Source organism: Urocitellus parryii, chromosome 5 (genome assembly GCF_045843805.1).
Source record: "Urocitellus parryii isolate mUroPar1 chromosome 5, mUroPar1.hap1, whole genome shotgun sequence".
Classification (NCBI taxonomy): Eukaryota; Metazoa; Chordata; class Mammalia; order Rodentia; family Sciuridae; genus Urocitellus; species Urocitellus parryii.
Window position 1 is genome coordinate 186,886,173 of NC_135535.1, and position 27,811 is coordinate 186,913,983.

General features: G+C 36.8%; 1 protein-coding gene across 2 annotated transcripts; it reads right to left on the minus strand.

Moving 5' to 3' along the window:
* Positions 1-607: 607 nt before the first annotated feature.
* Positions 608-27,537, minus strand: Pcgf6 (polycomb group ring finger 6). Of its 2 annotated transcripts, none has more exons than XM_026401138.2 (10): positions 27,122-27,537; positions 25,338-25,437; positions 25,155-25,251; positions 24,289-24,344; positions 24,132-24,191; positions 23,182-23,290; positions 16,067-16,094; positions 7,886-7,984; positions 5,372-5,458; positions 608-1,706 (listed from the first exon to the last, which is right to left on the minus strand). In XM_026401138.2, the coding sequence occupies exons 1-10, from the start codon at positions 27,479-27,481 to the stop codon at positions 1,650-1,652; spliced, it is 1,053 nt and encodes a 350-aa protein (XP_026256923.1). In that variant the 5' UTR covers positions 27,482-27,537; the 3' UTR covers positions 608-1,649. The 2 variants fall into 2 exon arrangements, with proteins under 2 accessions (XP_026256923.1, XP_077654871.1); XM_077798745.1 differs by lacking the exon at positions 608-1,706 and adding an exon at positions 9,013-9,077.
* Positions 27,538-27,811: the final 274 nt, after the last annotated feature.

A 27,811-nucleotide genomic window follows, 5' to 3' on the forward strand; every position in this document is an offset into this window, starting at 1 on the left:
CCCAAACAAAACAAAAACAAAACAAAATACTACACTGAACAGTAGGTCTTGAGTGAACTTTTCTGGTTGGTGACACTTTACATACCATAAAAAATTGCTTAAAGAATTAGGCATTATCCTTGCAACTCCATGGGAGAAGACACCTGTGAACTTGTGCCTGGTTTTCCTCGATTCCACCCATTTGCCTATTCCCTTTGCTGGTCTTTATCTGTATCCTTTTGCTTTAATAAACAATAACCATGAATATATCAGCTTTTCTGGGTCTTGTGAGTCCTTCTAGTGCATTACTGAACACAAATGTAGCCTTAGGGATCCTGACATACATATGTTAACATGAGATAAAAATTAAAATATTAAGTAATCTGTGCAAGAGGTATTTAAGAAGCAATAAATTCTATAGTTGCTACTTTGTCCATTTTCTAATAAAACATCTATACAATGAATGTACATGTTTATTAAATATCTATTTTATGGCACTTTAATTCACACACCTTGTCTATCTTAAAGGGTTTTGGTTATTTTTTTAAAATCCATAGTAAACACATTTCAAAGTAAGCTAAAATAAATTTTTATTAAATGTTAGAAGAGATATATACACAATTCACAGATTCTTTACAAAACAATTGCCAATCCTTGTCCAATTTTTAAAGTTTTATACAGATTTGGAAATTTTGCTGTGAAATAGTCTACAAAATATTTCATTTAGAAAGAATCAGGAGGCTAATTTTAAGCAAAATAATGTTCAAAATTGAAGTCTGCATAAAAGTAAGCAGCTTTAAAACATTCTTATTCTTTATCCCAGTCACAAAATAAGGGGAAAATGAATATTAAGCTGACTTGCTGAGGAAACAAAAAGTATTCTGTAAACTTCTGAAATTCACCTGAAATGTTTTATTATTACTTTCAGAAGGAGTGCCATTACAAGTTATCAACAAATCATACTTTGTATGCAAATAAAATTAAATATGTCATCACAAATAAGCACCTCTTATTGTAAGATATGTTAAGAAGTCTTATTACACTGAAGGCTTATGACACAGTGTCTTCACACAGATAATGATAATTCATCCATTTTATGAACAAACATTTCTTTAGTAGTATTGCTGGTTTAAGGGGGGGGAAAACCTCTACAAGTTTAAAATATGATGGCAAATACAAAAGCAGCCAGTAGTTTTGGTCTTTTGAGAGTATACCCTGTGGTTTAACAAAGACTGGCTTTGAATCTCCCATTCAAAAGCATACCTCTTTTTCCCAAAAGGATGACTGTCCAACTGATACTGTTCCACAGAACAGAATCCTTACTGCCAACTTTAAAGGGATATGGCTCAACAAAGGAGAAAACAGTGATCACTTTACCTCAAAGATGGGAAGCAAAAATCAACATCAAAGTATATGGAATTTTAAAATATGCTGTTTTGGAAAAATTCCCCTGAGCTCTAGTGCTTTTTACATATAGTCTCTAGTGAAACAGGTGCATTCCTTCGTTCCAATTGTACCTAGGATTCTTGGCGCTGAAAATAGATAAGGTATGTCTTGAACAGCACAACGTGGTAGTGATTACATGTTTTGTGTAAATCTTTGGTGAAATACAGTCCTGTAGAAATTTCCTTACTTTGTTTGCTTCCTTCCTCATAATATGCCTAGCATCTTCAAGTTATTTTCAGAGGAGAAACCACAAGACCATAATGAAGGACAAGCAGACCATCCTGAAAAGAGGAAGAAGAGAAAAAGACTATTTTGCAGTTTTTTGAAAACTAGTTATGCAAATGACCATATCAAAGCTGATTTATTGATTGATTTATTTGGGGTACGAGAACCCAGGATGCTTTACTGCTGAGCTACATGCCCAGTTCTTTTAATTTTTTTTTTTTTTTTTTTGAAACAGGATCTCATTAAGTTGCTGAGACTGGCCTCAAACTTGTGATTCTCTCACCTCAGCATCCCTAGTCATTGGGATTATAGACATGCCTTGGGGCCCAGCAGGCAAGGTTGCTTGTGACAAACAATTATCCAAAGATGAATAAAAAAGATTTATCTTTTCTTCTTCTTAAAGTATCATGGATCTGTTTAAGAAATGAAACGTTTAGCTGGGCACAGTGGCTTATGCCTGAAATTATGGCAACTGAGGAGGTAGAGGTGGGAGAATCCAAGTTTAAAGCCAGCCTCAGCAATTTAGAGAGACCCTGTCTCAAAATAAAAATAAAAAATGGACTGGGGATGTAGCTCAGTGGTAGGGTGCACTTGGTTCAACTCCCAGTACTATTTAAAAAAAGAAATGTTCATTTCCACTTATGTACAGTTCACTACTATTGTAAGTAATGTAACTTTGTAACTCTTACCCATTTAATGGAAGCCTAAAATTAATCATATAGTTTATATCCTCCCTTGAAGATTGTCCTTAGGGATGTTGGGCAACTTAACTTTATACTAAATGATTCTAGATGCTCTGTTTCCAAGTCTTTTTTTTTTTTTTTAAGAGAGAGAGAGAATTTTTTAATATTTATGTTTTAGTTTTCAGTGGACACAACATCTTTTATTTTATTTTTTTATGTGGTGCTGAGGATCGAACCCAGCACCCCGCACATGCCAGGCAAGCATGTTACCACTTGAGACACATCCCCAGCCCTCCAAGTCTTTTTATCAGCTTTTTTTGTGAGTCTCTGTTTCCCTTTTGGATATCAGGTCTTAATTCTTTGTACTCTCACCAAGCCTGTATTCAGTAAGTAACTCACCTTTATAAGGTACTATTTCTATTTTCCTATGGACTGAAAAACTAGCTAAAAGGAAAGACTCATTGGGAAATGTAATATGGACTTCTCTGAGTAACAAAAAGGAGTGGTGGCACATATCACTTGAATTGGCAATCCTTATTTCTCCCTAACTTTTTCTTCTTCACTAAGATTTTCCATGGCTCCCCTTCCTAATTTCTTACCCACTACTCTGTGATCTGGCTTCTGTTCCTGGCAACTCCAGCAAAAATTATCAGAATTCTAAAAGAGGGTTCACAAATTTAAATGCCCCATGAGGACCAGGAAAGTAACATAATTGAATATATAAGTTAGGCATATTGAGTCTATAGGGAATGACAAAGGCCAGTCAACAGTAAACCAAAGAGCAGATAGATGACTGCTTGAAAAAATTTTGTTGTTCTTATTGTTGCTGGGAGTGAAGCCCAGGGCCTTAAGCATGCTAGATAAATGCTCGGCTGCAGAGTTACATCCTCAGAACCCAATGAAGAAATTTAAACTCAAAATAAACAAATTTTTTTAAAAAAATTAGCTTGTCTCAATGGGTACAGTGGAAAAACCGGTAATCTCAGTGACTCAGAAGGCTAAGGCAGAAGGATCACAAGTTCAAAGCTAGCATGGCGGGCTGGGGTTGTGGCTCGGTGGTAGAGCGCTTGCCTAGCATGCGTGAGGCCCTGGGTTTGATCCTCAACACTATATAAAAATAAATAAAGAAACAAAATAAAGGTATTTAAAAAAAAAAAAAAAAAGCTAGTATATCTCAAAATAAAATTTAAAGGGCTAGAGAGTCTGGTGTGGTGGTACACACCTATAATTTCAGCGGCTTGGGAAGCTGAAGCAGGAGGATTGCGGGTTCAAAACCAGCCTCAGCAAAAGTGAGGCGCTAAGCAACTCAGTGAGACCCTGTCTCTAAAAATACAAAATAGGGCTGGGGATGTGGTTAAGTGGTTGAGTGCCCCTGAGTTCAACCCCCCAGTACCAAAAAAAAAAAAAAAAAGTAGGGAGCCTAGAGATAAGCTCAATGATAGAGTGCTTGCCTAGAATGTACAATGCCCTGGACTCAATCCCCACAAAAAAATACATTAAAAATAATAAACATATTAAAAAATATATATCAAAAAATACAGAATAAGTCAAATAAAGCATAACCCCATACAATGTCTCTGAACCATCAGATCTATTCTAGACTTAGTAACTGATCAAAGCAAATGAATTTGTATAACAGAAATAGATCCTTAGGGACTGGGGATGTGGCTCAAGCGGTGGCGTGCTTGCCTGGCATGTGCGCGGCGCTGGGTTCAATCCTCAGCATCACATACAAATAAAATAAAGATGCTGTGTCCGCCGAAAACTGAAAAATAAATATTAAAAAATTCTCTCTCCCTCTCTCTCAAAAAAAAAAGATCCTTAACAGTTTTTATATACATACAAATTATATTTTACATGTTAATTTTTGCATAGTTATTATGTTTCATAAATGAAAAGCATCATTTTATAAAACAGTATATTGATATGCACAGATATAAAATGGAAATGTGGATTGCAAGCTCTTTGAAGATCTCAAAATTATTTCAATAAAATAATATTTTATGAAATAATTATTCAAGTTTATATCTAGATGTCTAAAATTTTAAATTTCTATAAATATAGTATATTTTTATAAATATAAACATGTCAATATATCTATATTTATATTTTCTATTTAGATGCCTCCATTGATGGTCTCAATTTTAACCATCCACTATGGTTTGGATATGATTTCTCTTTATAGGTTCATGTGCTGGAAACTTGGTCCCAGTGTGGCAGTGTGAAGATGATGGAAACCTGAAGTAGAGTTGCCGGGTGTGGCATATGCCTGTAATCCCAGCAGCTCCAGAGGCTGAGGCAGGAGGATCAGGAGTTCAAAGCCAGCCTCATCAGCTTAGCAAGGACCTAAACAACTCAGAGAGACCCTGCCTCTAAATAAAATACAAAAAAGGGCTGGGAGTGTGGCTCAGGGTTTAAGCGCCCCTGAGTTTGATCACCAGTACAAAAAAAAAAAGGAGAGAGAGAGAGAGAGAGAGAGAGGGGGGTAAAGTGGAAGGTGATTAGGACATGAATGAAGTCTTAAGGGAGGAGGTCAGGTCTTTTTACAGGACTGGATTAATTCTCTCAAGAATGGATTGTTATAAAGCAAGTTCAACTATTTTTAGCTCTCTTCTTGCACAGGTACCCCTTATGAACATTGCTAGATCCCTTTCTACTTCTCAGCCAGGGGACTCTGGAAAGGACACCTTTTGGCCACCAGAATCACAAGCCAAATAACTTCTTTTCTTTGTAAATTAATCTTCTTCAGGTATTTTGTTATAAAGACACAAAAGAGACTAGATATTATTCAATCAGTGAGTCTTCTATAATGTAAGTCATTTCATCTATTCATCCATTCACTCTGTGGTACTGGGGATTGAACCAGAGACACTTTACCACTGTTCTGCATGCCTAGTCCTTTTTATTTTATTTTTTATTTTCAAACAGGATCTCACTAAGCTGCTGAAGCTGATCCTCCTGCTTCAGACAAGTAGCTGGGACTATAAGCATGTGCCAGCACACCCAGCTAGTTACTTTAAGGAAGAACAGAGACCTACTTGCATTGCTGCATCACCTATTGCACGTCGGATCTCCCTTAGAGTCTGGTACTGCTCCAGCAAGTGATCACCACAGATGATATCTACCTATGGAAGAATAAGAGTACATCAGATCACTTTCTGCAAGACACCATATGAAGAAATGAAGGGGAGAATATCAACATAATAAGTATTCTTACTTTAAAAAAAAAAAGGGAAGAAAAAAGCATACTATGCAAATTAGCTCGATTTAGCTATCCCACAGAGTATACATACTTTAAAACATCATGTATATAATAAATATAGATAATTTTGTCAAAAAAATAATAAATGGATGGTGGGATACCAACTTTGAGTTTTGGGAATCAATTTTCTGGGGTTTTTTTTTTTTTCCTCTCTCCCAGAATTAGGGATTGAACTCAGGGTTTCTCATACATGCTAGGAAAATGCTAACCACTGAGTTTCATCCACAGTCCTGACAATCAAAATCTCTTTTTTAAAAAAATATTTATTTATTTATTTTTTTAGTTTTTCGGCGGACACAACATCTTTCTTTGTATGCGGTGCTGAGGATCGAACCCAGGCCGCATGCATGCCAGGCGAGCGTGCTACCGCTTGAGCCACATCCCCAGCCCCCAATCAAAATCTCTTAAATCACCACATGTGGCACTTATAATCTAAATCCTAGAGAGGACCCCTCCTGAGTATTACTTCTCATTTATTCTATGTGATCAGAAGCAAGTCTTCTAACTTATGCTTTTAGAAACATTAGACTGTTTGTTAAGATCACTCACAATTCTTTGTGCAGGAGTCCTTAAACAACTGTCTCTAACCCAAAGCCCAAGGACAGCCTCAATTATGCCATGGTTACAAGGTAATAAGTTATTTCTAATTTTCTCTTTTTATATATACATTTATTTATTTATTTATTCTTAGTGATGCTGAGGATCGAACCCAGGGCCTTGCATGTGCTAGGCAAGCGCTCTACCACTGAGTCACAACCCCAGCCCTCTAATTTTCATTGTACATGAGAATCAACCAGTATATGTCAAGCTCAGAGAGATCACTTTAATTTGATTTAATATACATTTTTAGTACTATGGTACTAAAAACACTAACAAAATTTCAGCATCATTTTAACATAACTACCAATTTAGTATACAGCAAACAGGATATTTTAGATAAGAAATATTCCATAAAATTTTACACATATGGAGAATTATAAAAACTCCTTATAAATTTGACTAATGAAAAAGCAGTGCTATTTCCAGTGCATTTTCACTGGAACCACATAACTATACATATGTGTATCTTTAATGTTCAATAATATGTAAGGTTTGAGATTTACAGTTTACAAGAAAATATTATACAACTAGAATAGGAGGGGTTTTGTTTGTTTATTTTTTGCTTTTTGGTGGGGCTGGAGAGCAAAAAGAGATATTTTGTAATCCTTAAAAAAAACTAATAGGGGGGCTGGGACTGTGGCTCAGCGGTGGCACACTTGCCTGGTATGTGTGAGGCACTGGGTCCGATTCTTAGCACTATGTATAAATAAATAAAATAAAAATCTATCAACAACTAAGAAAATAAATAAATAAACTAATAGGGAAGGGTAGGCCTGATAGTGCAGGCCTATAATCCCAGCAACTTGGAAGACTGAGACAGGAGGAACACAAGTTCAAGGCCAACCTTAGCAATTTAATAAGGCCCTAAGCAACTTAGACCTTGTTTGAAAATAAAAAAGGTCCAGAGATGTAGCTTAGTGGTAAAGCACTCCTGTTCAATCCCCACTAATTCCCCCCAAAAAGAAACCAATAAGAAGGGTTAGGATATAGCTCAGTGGTAGAGTACTTGCCTAGCAGGCACAAGGTCCTGGGTTCAATTCCCAACACTGTAAAAAAAAACAAAAAACAAAAAAAAATCCACCAAAACTAATAAGGTCTACCTTAGACAGACAGATATTACAATTTTCTAGGGTTTGTTTAGTACTGGGGATTGAACCCAGAGGTGCTTAACCACTGAGATATAGCACTAGCCCTTTAAATTTTTTGAGATGGGTCTCACCAAGTTGCTTAGGGTCTCAGCTTCCTGACTTATTGGGATTACAGACATGTACCACCATGCTCTGATACTTTTCCAGGTACTTTGAGCTTGCTTATTACACTACACTTGCAAGGATGTTCTCTGAAGAAAAGTGGATGATAAGTAATCTTTTGCTTTACTATCAAATGAGAAAGAGCTAGAATTGAGAGTCTAGAAGTTCTTAAATATTTCTCATATCCTCAGCTTTCCTCTAACACTAAGAGATGGTCATTGATGGCAAAAGAAATGAACAGAAAATCAAATGTGATCAAAGTTGGGGGTGGGAATCACTGTGTATCAACATTCAATTGGTATTTACAATGTCTACAGTATCATAAAACAAAGCCACTACACAAAATCCTAGCAAGAAAAAACAAAACAGTTATTTCGTCAATATGGGTAAAGGTAATCTCACATCTTCACCTGTCCTTTTACATACATGATGCACTGTACCTGACAAGCTGGATCAAGACCCATTTTTCTTCTGAGGAATTTTTCTACATGTCCAATAGTGGCTTCTCCTGAAACTCGAACAAACTTCTTTTCCAATGGCTACAAAAATAAACAGATAAATCTATTTTCAGAATTTATATATGTATACATAAATATAAAATATGTAAATCTTTAAAAATATGTATATCTTGCCGGGCGCAGCAGCACAGGTCTGTCCCAACAGCTCTGGAGGCTGAGGCAGGAGGATCGCGATTTCAAAGTCGGCCTCAGCAAAAAGCACTAAGCAACTCAGTGAGACCCTATCTCAAAATAAAATACAAAATAGGGCTAGGGATGAGGCTCAGTGGTCAAGTTCCTTTGGGTTCAATCTTCAGTACCAAAAAAAAAAGATAATGTGTACCTTAAGACATATTTTATAGCAAAGCTGATTTAATTTTCTTGAGAGAAAAATTACTATGAAATTTGAGTTTATATTCCAAAGAAAAATAGAAATTCTCTGTTTTTCCTCTCTGAAAAGTATGTCAAAAATTTATTTAATAGAAAGGCTTTCTAGCTTATTTATTTTATTATTTTTGTGGTACTGAAGATTGAACCCAGGGTCATTTTACCACTAAGCTATACCTCCAGCCATTTTAAATTTTATTTTATTTATATTTTCCAGATAGGGTCTTGCCCAGACTGGACTGAGATCCTCCTACCTCACCCACTCAAGTAGCTAGGATAATTTAATAGCACATCAAAACCACAACAAAGGGCTGTAGGTTTACCTCAGGGGTGGAGTGCTTGCCTAGCATACAGGAGACTCTGGGTTCAATCCCTAGTATCATTTTTTAAAAAAGAGAGATAGAGAGCTAGGGGTATAGCTAAGTGGTATAATGCTCGCCTAACATAATCAAAGCCCTGGATTTGATCCCTAATCTGCAAAAAGAAAAAATGTTGAGCATGTGGCACACACCTGTAGTCCCAACTACTTGGGAGGCTGATCACTTGGGCCCAGGTTTTTGAGGCCAGCCTGTGCAACATAGTCAGGTCCTGTCTCATCAAAAAGAAAGATAAAGAGGAAATGGCAGGGGAGGGATAGCAATTCAGAGTAAAAGTTATTCATTCATTTCAAGTAGTAAACTTACAATTCAAAGACAGAGAGAATACACAGGATCAAATGTTTAAAACCTAGTTTCTTCAACAACAAAAACTGCAAAGAAGAAAAAATAAAATGGAGAAGGAATAGTAAGACTAAAAAGAAAAAAAAATGTAGTATCATTATTATGTTTGTTAAAGTAGTCCTTATTATTTATTTATTCTAGTATTGGAGATTGAACATAGAAGTGCTTTACTACTTAGCTACATCCCCAGAACCTTTTGTTGTTGTTTTTGAGACAGGGCCTCACTAAGTTGCTCTAGCTAACCTTGAACTTGTGATCTTCCTGCCTGAGCATCTCAAGTAACTAGAATTATAGGTGTGCATCACTATACATGGCTAAGAATAGCCCTTATCCTCTATTTATTTTTATTACTGATGTTGTTGTTATTATTATTTGCTGAGCTGGTGATCAAACCCAGGGTTTTGCACACACTAGGCAAATGTTCTATCTTTGAGCTACATTCCCAACCCTGCCCTTATCTTTTAGAAGCAAACTGAATTACTTATGTAAAAATGATATACAGTCTGGGATTTGCTTCAAAATTATATGAGAGGGGGACTGGGATTATAGCTCAGTAGTGGAGTGCCTGCCTAGTACATGTGAGACACTGGGTTTGATCCGCAGCACCACATAAAAAAAAAAGGTATTTTATCTATTTACAATTAAAAATATTTTTAAAAAATTATATGAGAGGAAGAAGAGCAGTGAAGGTATAAACGAATATGTACATAGGATTCCGTTATACTATTCTAATATTGTATGAGTTTAAAATTTTCCATAATAAGCAGGGTGCAGTGGCACACACCTGTAGTCCCAGCTACTCTGGAGGCTTAGATAGGAGGATCACTTGAACCCAAGAATTAGAGACCAGCCAGGGCAACACAGCAAGACTCTGCCAAAGAGAGCGGGCAGGGAAACTGGGTGCAGTGACACACTTCTGTAATCCCAGCTACTCAGGAGGCTAAAGCAGGAGGATCACAAGTTCAAGCCCAGCTTAGGCAATTTAGCAAGACCCTGGCTCAAAATAAAAAGGACTGGGGATGTATTTCAGTGGTAGAGTGCTTGCCACCAAGTCAAGCATGTGTGGGGCCATAGGTTCAAACCCAGGTTCTGGAGGTGGGAAAAAAAATTAAAAAACCTTTAATCTGTCAGAAACTACAGGACAAGTGACTCAGTTTTGTCAACAAAAATTATAAGAAAAAATAAGGAAATAGAAACCTTAATGACCTAACAACTAAAACAAAGCCATACTACAATTTAGACAAAATTTTGAATATCAAGTAGATTTCTTTTTTTCCTTCTTTTGTGATAGGGTTTCATCATGTTGCCCACACTGTTCTCAAACTCTTGGGCTCAAGTTATCTTCCTGCCTCAGCCCACATAGCTTGGGCAATAGATGTATACCACTGAGCCTAGCTCTAGATATTTGGTAATAAGAAATTGCTGGGCTGGGATTGTGGCTCAGTGGTAGAGCGCTTGCCTCATATGTGTGAGGCACTGAGTTTGATTCTCAGCACTGCATATAAGTAAATGAATAAAATAAAGGTCCATCAACAACTAAAAAAAAAAAAAAGAAAGAAAGAAATTGTTAATTCTTTCATTCATTACCCTCAAGCTTTAAAAAATGACAAATTTACAAAGTTATAAAAATAATAAACTCTCCAATAACCTTCACTTAGTTAACCATCTATTAATACATTACTTTATTTGCTTCATTTTTTCTTATGTGTGTATATGTGTATTTTTTTTCCTTAGACAACTGGAATTATTCGCAGGCACTAAAATATTTAAAACTAAACAGACTGGCAGTTAACTTTTCAGAGTAAGGGGATTTGATTTTCCTAATTAACTATAATGTAATTGTCAGGAAGTGGTATGGAAGTACTCAGAAAAATTTTTTAAATTAATATAATTATGTAAATAAGTCCATACTCAAATTTCTCCAATTGTTATAATGATATCCTTTATAAACTGTTCTTCTTCTTCTTCTTTTTTGGTATTGGGGATTGAACTCAGGGGCACTCAACCCCTACATCCCCATGCCTATTTTGTATTTAGAGACAGGGTCTCAATGAATTGCTTGGCATCTTGTCTTTGCTGAGGCTGGCTTTGAACTCGTGATCCTCCTGTCTCAGCCTCCTGACCCGCTGGGATTAAAGGCATGCGCTGCCGCACCCTGCATAAACTGAATTTATTTTAATCTCACTCAAAAAGAAGGACCACACATTGCATTTGTTCTTCACATCTCTGTAATCTTTAGTTCAGAATAGTTCTGCCCATCTTATTTTTATCTTTCATAAAATGGACATCTAGTAACATATTTTTAGGTATGATATGTGGTCATTAAAAAGAAAACAAAGGCACAGTTGCACATGCCTATAACCACAGTGATTTAGGAGGCTAAGGAAGGAGGGTTACAAGTTCTAGGCAAGCCTGGGCAACTTAGCAAGACACTGCTTCAAAATAAAATATAGGCTGGGTAGATTACCCTTCAGTGCAATCCCTAGACCAAGGGGAAAAAAGAAAGAGAAAATGGGAAAGAGAAAGAGATTGGTTCATCTTTTTTTTTTAATATTTATTTTTTTAGGTTTAAGTGGACACAATATCTTTATTTTACATTCATGTGGTTCTGAGGATCAAACCCAGTGCCTCATGCATACTTGGCAAGCATTCCACCACTGAGCCATAATCCCAGCCCCTGATTCATCTTTTTAAGAATACTGAAATGTTGGGCTAGGGATATAGCTCAGTTGGTAGAATGTTTGCCTTGCATGCATAAGGCCCTGAGTGCAATCCCCAGCACCACAAAAAAAAAAAAAAGAATACTGAAATGTTGCCAGGCATGATGGTGCACACCTGTAATCCCAGCAGTTTGTGAGGCTGAGGCAGGAGGATCACAAGTTCAAAACCAGCCTCAGTAAAAGCAAAGTGCTAAGCAATTCAGCAAGACCCTGTCTCTAAATAAAATACAAAATAGGGCTTGGGATATGGCTCCAAATGTGGTTGAGTATCCCGGAGTTCAATCTCCAGTACCAAAAAAAGAAAACTGAAATGTTTCCAGAATAAGTGGTATAGTGCTAAGGACTGTTGAAAGGTGAGTGGATGGGAGTATAGAAGAAATAAAATTGGACATTAGTTAATAATTGGTAAAGCTGATGATGGGTATACGAAAGTTCGATTCTGTCTACTTCTTAGACTGTTGTTACAATGTTGCAGAGCATGGTGGCAGACGTCTGTAATCCCAGCCACTCACAAATTAGAGGTCAGGCTCAGCAATTTAGTGGGCCCTCAGAAACTCCGTGAGGCCCTCAGCAACCTACTGAGACCGGTATCAAAATAAAAAACAAAAAGGATGTGGGCTGGGGTTGTGGCTCAGTGATAGAATGCTCACCTAGCACACATGAGGCATTGGGTTCACACCTCACATAAAAATGAAATAAAGATATTGTGCCGACCTACAACTAAAACATTGAAAAAAAGGGGTTGGGGGTTGAGGATGTAGTTCAGTGGTAAAGTGCCTCAGGGTTAAATCACCAGACCCCCAACCAAAAACCAAAAAGTTAAAATGCTGCTGCTTTGTAGAAACTTTTATATTGAATATGGAAAATAGAATTCATGATATTGATTCATAGGTTTAGGGAGTTAGACATTTAACAAACAGGTATCAACCTAGTAAAATAGGTTTAATTTGAACTCACTTATTAAGTACAAAAGAGAAAGTGGGAAAGAGAAAGAGATTGATTCATCTTTATAAGAATACTGAAATGTTGGGATGGGGATATAGCTCAGTTGGTAGAGTGTTTGCCTTGCAAGAATAAGTAATGTTTTTAAAGTAATGGAATACTAAATTATACTGAAAAAGCTATAACTAGAACATCTATTATAAATACAGAAGTTAAAAACAATGAGACTGCAAATTTGTTAACTACAATTGTGTAAAAGACTGTTTCAACAATGTAAAAAGTCACAAAATACAGTTAATAGAATCATTTATTTCTAAAACAATACATTCATCACTTCTCATAGTTACAAGCCTACAAATTAACATCTGTATTATCAGTTTAACAGAAAATGTAATATCTCAAAACTATGAGAATAATATAATGATTCCTATATACTTATCACCTCGCTTTAGCAACTCAAGGTCAATCTTGTTTTAGATTCATTCACCTATTTCCCATCCTATCTATCCTATTTCCTGGCTCACCCTTGTCCCCCACATGTGTTTGGAAGCAAATCCAAAATATAGCATTTCATCTGAAAGTACTTTGGTATATCTCTAAAGAACTTTTAAAAAACTCAAGTATAATATCATTATCACACCTTAAAATTCCTTGATATCAGAAAATATCTAGTAAGCTTCAAATTTCAACAATTGTCTCTATTTTTATTTATTTTTCTCTAGAAGAAAATTATTTTGTTTTCTAGGGCTGAGGGAATAAAATTAAAATTTTATAAAAAAAAAACACATAATAACCAGTGGTGGATTCAAACTAAAATAGTAACATTTATCAGATACAATTTTTTAAATATTTTATTTTTTAGTTATAGTTGGACATAATAGCTTTATTTCTTTTTATGTTGTGCTGAGGACTGAACCCAGGACCTTGCACGTGCTAAGCGAGTGCTCTGCCACGAAGCCACAACCCCAGCCCAGATACAATTTTTCAAAAATATTTATTTTTTAGTTGTAATGGGCACAATACCTTTTATTTATTTATTTTTTATGTGATGCTGAGGATCGAATCCAGGACCTCACACATGCTAGACAAGCACTCTACCGCTAAGAAACAACCCCAGCGCCCAGATACAATTTTTATATTCCCAATAAGTTTATACCAAATAAATTATAAACAATGCTTCTACTTTAAATTTCTATTGGATCATGGCTTAATTATTTAAAAAAAAACAGTTCTCTTGAGATATAATTCATGTACCACTAAATTCACCCTTTAAAAATGTACAATTCAGTGGATTTTAGCATCTTTGCAAAGTTGAACAACTACTATCACTATCTAAGTTCAAATGTTTTCATGACCCCAAAAAGACCCCATATAAATTAAGTCATTCTCTCTTATAATCTTGGCAACCATTTAATCTACTTTGCTTCTATAGATTTCCCAGTTCCGGATATTTCATATAAATGGAACCATACAATAGATGGATAGCCTTTTGTGACTAGTGTCTTTTATTTAGCACAGTGCTTTCAAGGTTCATCCATGCTGTAGCATGTGTCAGTACATCATTCTTTTTACAAATAATATCCTATCACATGGATATGTTACATTTTGTTTAACTATTCATCAGTTGATGGATATTTGGGTAGTTTCCAAATGGGGGATATTATCTCAAAAACTTTAAATTTTTTTTGCAAATAATGGAGATTGAATCCCAGTGAACTACATCTCTATCCCTTTATACATTTTAGTTTTGTTTTTGCCATGTTGGAGATGGAACCCAGGGCTTCATGCATGCTGGATAAGCACTCGACCACTGAGCTACATCCCAAACGCTATATTTATTTTGAGACAGGGTCTCACTAAGTTAATTAGACTGGTCTTGAACTTACAATCCTCCTGACTCAGCCTCCCAAGTTACTTAGATTATAGGTGTGTGCCACCACAAGTGGCTCAAAAGCTTTTCACAGATTATTTTTCAAATCAAATCCAAATAAGGCTCATACATTGAAATTAATTTATATATCCCCTCAGCTACTTTAATCAATAGGTTTTTCTTCATTTCTTTCCCTTTTATTTGCTGAAGAAAAGAATTACTTGCCATGTAGTTTTCCACTATCTACACTGGACCTATTACTTTGTGTCATTGTGTTCCTTTGTCCCCAATATTTCCAGGAAATGAGCAATCAACTCTGTAAGCATGATCACCTTCCCATCTGTTTTTTGCAAGAATATGTTACAGGTGGTTCTGTCATCTTGCTTTTTGATGTGCAATAATCAGGAACTAAATTCTACATGTACATGTGCTTCTATTGAAGCAGTAGAGTAACATTTCAATTTATTTCCCAATTCTTTCTTCATGAGTTCTAAAAAATGCTGGCCTGTCAAGACACCATAACTCAGTGCAGAGATGTCTTCAGGGAACTCCAGAATCATACAACCCTGTCATTGTACCATTTAGAAACTTAACTGCCATTTTCTTACATGTATTATGAAACATTCATTGATATGACAGTTTCCTAAACAAATGCTATGAAACAATTTCTAAAGTTAATTACCAATAGTTTGATACTTTAAAGTCACCAAAAATCATGGGGACTTAACATTGCATTCCCTCCATCACAATAAACTCTGAGAGACATCTATATAATGTACTTTATCCAGAGAAGTACCTACGTATTCTTATGCTTTAATTATTTCTTTAAGTTATTGCGTTCACAAAACAAAGCAGTATGTCCAACCAGGTATAATTTGACAAAAGTTACATAGACTTTGACAAAAGTCACTGGAAACCTAAACAGTTAATCCTTTTTAAAAAATTGACTTTTCCTGAATAACTCATACTATAGCACCATCACTATATCAATGGCACCTGTGATTTGAGGCTTTAGGACAACTCTGATCTTTAAGTATGTTACAAAGGAATGCATTCTTACCTCTAAAATCTCAGTGAATGATTAAAATAACAAGTTAGGGCAGGTTAACTTGAGTCAAACATGTTATATGTAAATAAAATTTTAAGCTCATACTTAACTAAATGCCAACTATGCAAAAAATGCTTTGAAATTGTATTAATCACCAAGTTAACATAGCATTTGGTTTTAGCTTTTTTTAACATAGCATTTTTTTAATTGAAAAATTATCCACAGTTCTGAATTAATAACAAATCCCTACTTAATAACACTTCCCTTCATGAACCTATTATAATAGGTCGCTGTAGAATATACTTCATATTTCAATAACTTATTTAAAAATATTTTTATTATGAAGTAAGACAGTCTCCATTTGGTTACTAATCTGAACCAAATTTGTGTGCTAAGGAATTCTCTTATGAAATGAATGAAAAAATAAAAGTAAAATACCTTAAAATGTCCCGTGCCTTCATTAGCACTGAAAAATGAGAGCAAAGTTAATCAATATTTAATACTTTAAGTTATATGTCTAGTCATAAAACAACAGAAAAATAACTTGAATATAAATATTTGAGAAACATCAGTCTAATGTAAAAGTCACCTAAGTCTTTAGGAAATAAATAAATGTAATTGTCATTTCTGCCACCTAGTGGTAAGATGAAGGCAGTTTTATCCAGCCACTACCATCCATACTTCAGAAGTTAAAAATATATTCTTTATAGGAAACGTGCTAGAATTTTATTTACTTGCCATCTCATCTAGCATTATTAGTATATAATTGAAAATTTTTAAAATATATATATTTACAATGTACAATGTGCCATTTCAGCTTCAATATTAATGTACAACCAAATGATTAAATTGAGATAATATATCCATCCCTTCATAACTTTCTTTGTGGGGGAGGCCCACTGCAGATTGAACCCAGATGTACTTTGTCACTGAGCTATACTCTCAATCCTTTTTATTTTTCATTTTGAGACAGGGTCTCCCTAAGTTGCTGAGGGTCTTGCAAAGTAGCTGAGGCTGGCCTAGAATTTGCGATCCTCCTACTTCAGCCTCTCAAACTGCTGGGATTATAGGCAAATACCACCAAGTCCAGCTCACATACTTGTTTTGTGTGTGTGTGCAGTGAGAATATTTAAGCAATTTTTCAAGCATGTAACACATTATTATTAATTGTAGTCAGCATGTTGTACAATAAATTTGCAAAAAAGGATATCATTAATATTTAGATTTTCCCCCCACTTATTGTAACATTTTCCAACTTGAAGAACAATGTTTGTTTTTTAAAATCATAATGAATGTATTTTCCCTCCACAGCAATTTGATATAATTTCTTACAAGAAGGCTGCCACCTTTCTGCTGTTTTACTTGTAACATAACCACTGGGCTTGATTTTACTGTTTGCCTTTTACAGAAAAGCCCAAAGGGATTTCTTTATTATATCACAGGGAGATAAGAAGCAGTAACTTGTGTTGAGCATATACCGTGCTCCAGGCATTATCTTCTTATACTATGTATGATTTTCATTTAATTCTGACAATAGCCCTACAAATCAGGTATAGGTGTTCCCATTCTACAGATGGGGAAATTGAGATCATAGAGGTTGAATAACTTTTGCTTCAAGTCACACAGAGCTATATATGATAAAGCTGGTATTCACACTTCATATGTTCCTTCTTCTCTATCATGTTATGAACAAGCAATATCACAATTGCAATATCTCCACAGTATTCTTTATTATAAAAATATAATACCTAAAAGGGGTTGGGATTATAGCTCAATGATAAAGTGCTTGCCTATCTTTCACAAGGCTCTGGGTTCAATCCCCAGCACCATACACATACATACCAAACACACACACACGTTTATACAGAGATAGACATTATATATATAATATGCTGCATAATTTGTATATTATATTAATATTAGGTTAGAAACAATTGTTTATATAATATAGATATCTTAATAAAGTACAAATATATTACATATATATAAGATTACTATATAACATTAAGAGTTATAAAATAAAACTTCTATTCATTACAAGAATGATCACTTGGGCTAGGTGTGCCTTCTGTGGTAAAACATGTGCATGCACAAGGTTTGGGTTCAACCCCCAGCATCAAAAAACAAAAAAACAAAAAAATCCCTGTAGAATGTGAGATGTATGGGCAAATGACTTCTGCCTGAATATCTAGAGGGATTTTCTTTTCCTTTTCTCTTTGTACTGGGAGATAAACCCAGGAATGCTTTACTACTGAGCTACATCCTCAGCTTTTTAAAAATTTTTTCTTTTGAAACAGGATCTGGCTAAGTTATTCAAGCTGTCTTCAAAAATTTGATCCTCCTGCCTCAGTCTCCCAAATCACTGGGATTACAAGCACGTATTATCATGCCAACTTCCAGAAAGTTTCTTAACTGACAAAGGGAGCCCATTCTACTTGTGGGCAACTTTGTTAGAAAGTCTTTCTTGTACTAAATTGAACATATTTCTCCTGGCAACCTATACCTTACTACTGTCCTCATTTTGTCTATTGATGCTCTTGTAAATTAGATAGATCTTTCTTATGTGATAATTCGACTTAAAAAAGTTTTGGGGGGCCAGGTGCAGTGGTGCATGCCTATAATCCCAGCAATTCAGGAGGCTAAGGCAGGAGGATGGTGAGTTCAAAGCAAAAGTGAGGCACTAAGTAACTCAGTGAGACCCTGTTTCTAAATAAAATACAAAATAGAGCTGGCAATGTGGCTATAATCCCCAGTACCCCCCCCCCAAAAAAATTGCTAAATTGCTTGCTAAATTGCTGAGGCTGACTTTAAATTCATGATCCTCCTGTCTCAGCCTCCCGAGTTGCTGGGATTACAGGCATTTACTATCACACCTGGCTCCATGCGATCATCATCTAAAGATCTGAAACTAACTATTTTGTTCTTCCACAGCCAAATAAAATACATACATTTAGAAACCTTTTTTTTTTTTAGTTGTAGACAATACCTTTATTTATTATATGTGGTGCTGAGGATCGAACCCATTGCCTCACACGTGCTAGGAAGCACTCTACCACTGAACCACAACCCAAGCTCTCAAACCTTTTATTATTTTGATTACACCTTGATTTACCAACCTCTCTTAAAATGTGATACCTACCCAGATATGATCACAGTACGTTTGATGGGAAAATGCAAAATACAGTGGATATTACCTCTCTGCTTTACAAAAAACTACTATGCATCAAGTTTTAGCCATATCATACTCATATGTCATATGAATCCGATTTTTTTTAGCATTTATATGTTGTATAGAGTACCATGCATGACCTAACCAATCTTTCATTCTCTTTGCTTTCTTTACTTATTTATTGTAAATAAATACAAGCACTCTACCACTGAGCCACAACCCCAGGCCTCTGCATTATTTCAATCTTAAGAACATGGTAAAAGGGCTGGAGCTGTAGTTCAACAATAGAGTACCTGTCTAGCACATGTGAGGCACTGAGTACAATCCTCAGCACCACATAAAAATAAATTAAGAAAGGTATTGTGTCCATCTATATCTAAAAAAAAAAAAAAAAAGAATATCAGATGGACATCATTACCCTAGGTATGTGTATGATTGCACAAGCGGTGTGTCTCTAAACCGTGTGTGTACAACCAGAGAATTGAAATGTTGCACTCCATTTGTGTACAATGAATTGAAATGCATTCTGCTGTCAGGTACAACTAAGTAGAACAAATAAAAATAAGCCTAATTAAAAAAAAGAACATGGTGGGGGGGAGCTGGGATTGTGGCCCAGTGGTAGAGTGCTCACCTAGTGCATGCAAGGCCCTGGGTTCAATCCTCAGCACCACATAAAAATAAGTAAATAAAAGAAAGGTATTATGTCCAACTACAACTAAAAAAAAATTTTTTTTTTTTTTTAAAAGAACATCGGGAGGCTGATTCAGGAGGATCGTGGGTTCAAAGCCAGTCTCAGCAATAGCAAGGCACTAAGCAACTCAGTGAGACCTGTCTCTAAATAAAATACAATAGGGCTTGGGATGTGGCTCAGTGGTTGAGTGTCCTTGAGTTCAACGACCCCAGTACTCCCCACCAAAAAAATAGAACACATTAAGAACTATTAAGAACACACCGAGGAGGCTGGGGTTATAGCTCAGCAATAGAGTGCTGGCCTAGCACATGCGAAGCCCTGGGTTCAATCCTCAGCACCACATAAATAAATAAATAAATAGATAGATAGATAGATAGATAGATAAAGGTATTGTATATAGATAAAGGTATGTATATACAGAACACACTGAGTATTTGTTGTTTTTACAACAAACCTGTGAGTTGCTGTTAGAATTCTCAATTTAGAAATACAGAACTGAAGGGCTGGGGATTTACCTCAGTAAAAGAGCACTCGCCAAGGGCTGGAGTTGTGACTCAGTGGTAGAACCTTGTCTAGCACATGTGAGGCACTGGGTTCGATCCTCAGCACCACATAAAGATAAATAAATAAAATAAAGCTATTGTGTCCATCTACGACTAAAAGAAATATTAAAAAAAAAAAAAAAGCACTCACCTAGGTGAGGCCCTAGATTCTATCCCCAGTAGTGAGAGAGAGAGAGACAGAGAGAGAAAGAAAGACTAGACGTAGATTCACAAGCACCAGTGCCATTTCCTAGGAGCAAACATTATTAATATTTCCTTATACGCCCTTTCAGAAATTTCCCACCACTCTTAAAAATAAAAGCACCATAAATAAATGGACACATGATACATATGACTTATTTGTGGGAGACGGGTATCGAGATTGAACTCAAGGGCACTCAACCACTGAACCACATCCCCAGCTCTTTTTTGTATTTTACAGGGTCTCACTGAGTTGCTTAATTCATTGTTGCTGAGGCTGGCTTTGAACTCTCAAGCCTCCTGTCTCAGCCTCCCAAACTGCTGGGGATTACAGGCATATGCCACTGGGCCCCACTGACTTGCTCTTTTACACTTTGTTTTTTTTCTACACGATACGTGTTAGAAATTGTTCCATATGAATGCAAACATTATTATATTAGCAAATATTCATGTATGAGTTTATTATTATTTAACTAGTTTCCTTAACCTACTTAGGTGGAAACTTCTTTTTTTTTGTAGGGTTGGGGATTGAACCCAGGGCCTTGTGCATGTGAGGCAAACACACTATCAACTGAGCTATATCCCCAGCCCAAAACACATTTTGTAATAATAGAAATTACTGGATTAAATTTTGGAATTACACAGTTTCTTTTAATTCCTCTAGAGATCTTTATTTCATCATCATCAACCACTACTTATATGAGTTTCAGGGGAGGGGGCGCATAGGGGAGGTTTCTCACCTCTGAAGCATTCTTAAATTGAAAATACAAGATAAATCTTAAATGGAGAATACAATATAATAGAGAAGGAGATAAATACAAGTAGAGAAGGAGATAAATATAACATAACACATTAGATACTAAAATAAATGATACAGGCAGCCTAGAGTTATAAGGAGGAAGTGATTGAGAAGTAAAATAATCACCAATAACACAAATTGGAAAATATAAATTTTTCTAAGAAAGGCACTTTATTCTGTGAGTTATGTGAGTATCTGAGAATGTTTGACACATGCCAACTCTATGACCACAATAAGTCTGTTTTACAAAGCTGCACTCTAAAGGAATATACCATATCCTACAGTGTTTGAAGCAATTGATTTGAATTAAATATCTAACTACTTTGGAAAATAACTTGGCAAAATCAAAATAAAACTGAGAAGAAATATATCCTAAGACTCAGCAGATCTATACCCTTAGATCTACCACATATGCACAAAAAATATCCGTAGAAAAATGTTTCTAGCAACATTGTAATAGCAAAAAACAACAACAAAAATAAACACCTGGAAACCACCAAATTGTTTAGCAGTACAAGAAAAGGTACATCATCACATATTCATTTTAATGAATTATCAGACAATGGTGAAAATGAATCAATTAGCGTTATACTTTCTAACATGAGTGATTCACAAAATTGAGTAAAAAAAAGCAAGTTGAAAAACACAGTATGCAATTAAAGTTTTTAAATTTGTAAAAACAATTCTATATGTTGTTTAGAAAATGATACATTTTATTAAGCCTATGAAAAATGATAATAAACCCTACTTTTAGGAAAGTTGTTATTAACTTCTGAGGGAGAGAGATGAACAGACTAGGTAGCCATGATAGCTACATTACTAATGGTTTCTTTCTTTCTTTCTTTCTTTTTTTATTGGTACCAGGGATTGAAACCAGGGACACTTAACCACTGAGCCACATCCTCAGCCCCCAGGCACCACCCCCCTATTTCAATCTCACTCTTTCTTTCTAGAACAGTCTAAATTGCTCAGGGCCTCGATAAGCTGATGAGGCTGGACTTGAACTTGCAATCCTCCTTTCTCAGGCTCCAGAGTTGCTGGGATCACAGAAATGTGCCACCACATCTGGCCTAATGGTTTATTTCTTAAACCAGATGATGAAGCTATCCACGGCTATTGTGCTATTTTTTTTAATATTTATTATTTTTTAGTTGTAGGTGGACACATATCTTTATTTCATTTTTATGTAGTGCTGAGGTTTGAACCCAGGCCTCACATGTGCTAGGCTAGAATTCTACCCCACTGAGCCACAATCTCAGCCCCAATTGAGCTATTTATACCTTTTTCTAAATCTTAAATATTCTATATTTTATTTATTTAGGTACTAGGGGTTGAACAGAGAGGCATTTTGCAACTAAACTGAATCCCCAACTCTTTTTTATTGTTTGAGATATGGTCTGGCTAAATTGCTGAGGCTGGTCTTAAAATTGTGATCTACATGCCTTAGCCTCCCCAGTCACTGGGATTATGGGAGTGTGTCATCATACCTGGCTCCATAGTTATTATTTTTGGTAACAGGGATTGAACCCAGGGATGCTTAACCACTAAGCCACATCCCAGCCCTTTTATTTTTATTTTGAGACAGGATTCTGCTAAGTTGCTTAGGGTCTCGCTAAATTGCTGAGGCTGGCTTTGAACTTGAGATCCTCCTGCCTCAGCCTCCTAAACTGCTGGGATTATAGGCATGCACCACTATCCCCAGCTCCATAATTAATTTTTAAAGGGATATAAGAAAAACTTGATTTTACCTGAGTTTGGAATAATTTCATAATTTTGGGACTTAAAAAAAAGTCCTTATTGGGCTGGGGATATAGCTCAGGTTGGCAGAGTGCTTGCTTTGCATGCACAAGGCCCTGGGTTCAATCCCCAGCACCGCCAAAAAAAAAAAAAAAAAAGAATAAGAAGAAAAATGGGACTGGGGATGTGGCTCAAGCGGTAGCGCGCTCGCCTGGCATGCATGCGGCCCGGGTTCGATCCTCAGCACCACATACCAACAAAGATGTTGTGTCCGCCGAGAACTAAAAAAAAAATAAATATTAAAAAAATTCTCTCTCTCTCTCTCCTCTCTCACTCTCTCTTTAAAAAAAAGAAAACAAAAAAAGAAGAAAATGTCTTTGTTAAGATCAATGGATAGACTTTTAGGATACTCACCCAATGAACTCCAGTAATAAAGACATGTCAAGTTCAGGTGGAATACGAAATACTGATTCTAGGACTTTCTTAGTTCTTCCTTTGCTTGAAGGGACTGACTGTGGAACAGCTATTTGATAGCCAAACAAGAAAGCTGATTTAGGATAAAAATTTCATAAATTAAGATATTTCAAAAAAATGATTATATGTGTATTAGAATTATGTTGACTAAAATGTCATAAAGCATTCAATCCTCCTTTCATTAATAGTATCAACTAATGTCAAAATTAGTGAAATTAACAGCAAATCAAGGACCTCCTCCACAATGGAAAGCTGAAGTATGTGGCTGGTTTATCAGGGCCACAGAGAGAGTTCACCAGAACATCAATATTTGTAGATAACACTTTTTAAACACTACTATGTGCCAGGGCTCATGCTTAGCAATTACATGCATTTCATTTTTTTTTAACTGATAAGAGAAAACCCCTGAAGCTTAGTAGATTAGTCAATTTGCCTAAAGTCAACAGGATTTAAACCCAAATCTATCTGACTTCTATACTGTGTGTGATATTACCAGCATCATAAAAACTAATGTCTGAGCAGTTACTATGTGCCAGGCACTGTTTTAAGTGCTTATATTACTGATTTTTTTTTTTTTTAAATGAACTGCTTCTGGAACCCCTCTTTTAAAGCTGAGGAAACTGACGCATAGAAGTAACTTGCTAGAGTCACCTAGTAAAATGGTAGAGCTAGGAGTGAATTCAGAAAATCTAGCTCCAGGGCCTGTACACCCTAATTCTTTTATTCTTATGAACAATTAAATTGGGTTACATTGTAGCACTGCCCTCAAAACATTTCTCTCTCATCACATAATAACTAGCTATCCCCAAAAAAGAACTTCAAAGGCCCTGATTTCAGTAAGTTAGTATTTTTTAATCTATAAATACATTATGGTATACACCCAAACTTACCAGGTTTAGGTACTTCTAGACCTCTTTCTTTATAGAAATCATGCATTTGCTTTTTTTCTCCTAAAAAATGATAAAACACAAACTAAATTACACTTAAAATGTAACTAGTAGAATCAGAGATGCTGGGGTTCACAACTATGTAATAAAAGAAACTTACTTTCCTCTAGATTGATCACTAATTTGTACACTATATCTTGTAATTGTCGGTCCAACCTAATAAAAGGAAAGGATGGAGAATACCTCAGAATTCATAAAAATGCATTTTCCTACAGTGAGTTAAGTGTGTTTTCCCAGGGGAATGGGCATCTCCTTTTTCAGTGGCAAGTTACTTTCAGGTCTCACTTAAAGCTCCTGAGACATAACTCACCAAGGAGAATCTCAAGTAATTAGTCACAAGTACTCATAGATTCTTAAATGGGTCACTAAATTATTCCCTGTGTTGTGGTATTATTCCCTCAAAAAGAATGTGAGCTTGAGGGCAGACACTGTATTTTTAACTTCTGTGTATCATCTATAAAACACTCTTCTATCAAGGCAATACAAAATCAACAGTATTTGCTGAGAAAATTAAATTAATCTACTTTCAGTATTTTTCTTCTCTTTAGAAATTAAACATTCACTAAAACTTGTCTTAACAGCTATAATGATCCATAATAGATAGGTTGTACTAAAGAGGCCAGTTGTTTCAGTTCTTACTTCTAAAAAAAATTCTAAATACTGTATGATGAAAATAACAAGACTAAACTAGCCCCATTAACTTGTATGATGGGATTTAAAAACCTCAAATAAAGAGGCTTGTTTCCCTTTCTTTTTCTTTTCCTATTTTTTACCTCTCTTTTCAAATCCCCAGTAGATACCACAGTGCCTGGTACATAGTAAGTGCTCTACACACATTTCTTTAAAGAATACGTAGTTCTCTTTCTTCTAATTTTGAGGGAGTAAAGAATTTATTCCCAACTACACAACTTCAAGCTTTCAGAAAAAGTATACTTAAAACAATTGTTACATAAATATTCCTCTTACCTTATATTGTAAAGGGGTTGTGTCTGATGTACAACTACGTTGCATTTTGGACATCTGTTGCTATAGTAAAAATGTCTTACAATGCAGCTTTTACAAACTGTTAAAAAGAAAAGTTTAAATTAGGATTCTTTAAACATTTCAAAAATTAATGATGTTATTTAGAAATGTAAACTGTATGCTTACACGTATGAAGACATTCTGTAATGGTAGTTGCATCTATTAAATAACCCTTGCAAATGGAACACAAGATATATGGTGTCAGCTCAGCAAGATTAATCAGGCGCTGCAAATGCAATGGAAATAGTTTTAAAATACGTCTTTGTCTTCTCAAATTCTTTTCCTCCCCAACTAAACACATATATAATTTTTATTTTTTTTTTAATTTTTTTTAAAGAAAGAGTGAGAGAGAGGAGAGAGAGAGAGAATTTTAATATTTATTTTTTAGTATTTGGCAGACACAACATTTTTGTCTGTATGTGGTGCTGAGGATCAAACCCAGGCTGCACGCATGGCAGGCGATTGCGCTACCGCTTGAGCCACATCCCCAGCCCATATAATTTTTTAAAAAATACTTTTTAATTGACAATGGACCTTTATTTTATTTGTTTTTTATATGCCATTCTGAGAATCCAACCAGTGCCTCACACATGCTAGGAAAGTGCTCTATCACTGAGCCACAATCCCAGCCCCTAATTTAATACATTAGAATAAATAAACTTCATTTTTTTCCCCTGCCTTTCTGCACACTGGGGATTGAACCCAATGGCACTTTACCACTGATCTCCATTCCCAACTCTTTTGCTGAGGTGGCCTCTAACTTACATCCTCCTGCCTCAGACTTCTCAGCAGTTGGGATTAAGGGCCTGTGCCCAGCTGCCTTCTCAAATTCTTAAACTAGCGGGTGAGGTGGTCTGGGTCTGTATTCCCAGGTACTTTGGAAGCTGAAGCAGGAAGATCTCAACACTGAAAGCTGGAGATCAGCTCGGGCAACACAGTGAGAAAGGTCTCAAAAATAAAACAATTTAAACCACACCTCAGCAGGGCACGGTGGAGCATGCCTGTAATCCCAGGCTTGGGAGGCTTAGGCAGGAGGATCTGGCGTTCAAAACCAGCTTCAGCAACGGTGAGACACTAAGCAACTCGGTGAGACCCTATCTCTACATAAAATACAAAATTGGGCTGGGGATATGGCTCAGTGGTTGAGTACCACTGAGTTCAAACCCCGGTATCACCTCCCCTCACCCCCCCCCAAAAAAAACCCACATCTCAAGATCTGTTACAAACAGCATGAAACATTACAACATGGAAACCTATACCTCTAACCCTTCAAACTCCTACTAAAAGTTACAATGATACAATATAAAGCAATGTTTCAGACGGATCTCATTCTCTTGGATATGCAGTATACCGGCAGTGAAAGAAGGCCTCATTACACATTGCACATTGCTTAGAAAATGGGCAAACATTACACATACTGGCGGACAAGTTTAATAATTTGGTCAGTTGCATTACCTAACTTGATGAAGAATGTGCTACTACGTTAAAAAAAAAAAAAAGAAGAAGAAGAAAGAAAAAAAAAAAAACTCTCCGTTTACAGAATGAATAGGTAGAGTGCCTATTATCTGGGTCTCACTGTAAACCGGGGATTGCAAGGGGCACGGCACCCTAGGCGTCTAATCCGTCCGTCAAGCAGTAACCTCAATAATTATTTGCAGAATGAATGACTGGGACCCAGAGGGCCTGAGCAACCTACGGGGACCTCACAAAACAAGTCGGCTGGGAATCGGGCCGGGTCAGAGGCCTCCCCCCGCCACACGCCTGGGCAGGCAGGGCGAGGAGGGCTTGAGGTACACACGAGTGCCTAGGGCTGCAGCAGAGAGCCGGGGTCGGCCCCGGGAATCCGCGAGGACGAGCTAGGTCCTCGAGGCCACGGAGGCCCAGCAAGATCAAGCGGGGGCCATATATACCTCCTCTTCGTCCTCAGAGTCCGGCCGGCCCCCTTCCAGCCTCAGCGAGAAGTGGCTCAGCTCTTCCTCTTCCTCCTCCTCTTCCTCCTCCAACTCCTCATCCTCTTCCAGCTCCTCGTCGTAGTCTTCGAAGCGGCCCCTCAAGCGGCCCAGGCTGCGCTCGGGCTCTAACTCAGGGGGCCGGGAGCCGGAGCAGCCTGGAGCCCCCACCTCGGGCAGAGGAGCCGGGCCCTCCTCGCCGGCCGCGGGCGGCGGGGTGAGGGCAGGTGGGGACACGGGAGGCGGCGGCGGCATGACTGCGGCTCCCTCCGCCTTGGCAGCGCCCGCGTTGCCCGCCGCGATCGCCGCGACCCCTTCCATGGCCCCGGCAAAAATCGGACCTGAAAAGCTAAGTGCCGCGACGGGAGAGCGCGGGAGTTCAGTCGGACCGCCTTCGATGACAGTGCGCAGGCGCGGGAGCCCTGCAGGGGACGCTGGGAGATGTGGTTCACCTAGGCCAAGGTGAAGCGGGACGCTCAGGTGTATGGGGCGGAGCTCGCTGCTCGCACCTTAAAGTAATCTCACCCAATTTTGCCTTTGAAAGGCTTGATTCTTGGCACTAACTTTAAAAATGACTAAACTACCTCAGTTTCAGACAATGATATGCTTGACATCAATTTATGCAGAACACTGAACTAAATGCCATATGAT

Coding starts and splice junctions, on each gene's coding strand:
- Pcgf6 (XM_026401138.2), bottom strand. CDS start 27,481: ATGGAAGGGGTCGCGGCGATCGCGGCGGGCAACGCGGGCGCTGCCAAG. Junction 25,252..25,337: donor TACAGAATGTCTTCATACGT/GTAAGCATACAG, acceptor TCTTTTTAACAG/TTTGTAAAAGCTGCATTGTA. Junction 24,345..25,154: donor CAACCCCTTTACAATATAAG/GTAAGAGGAATA, acceptor TCCTTTTATTAG/GTTGGACCGACAATTACAAG.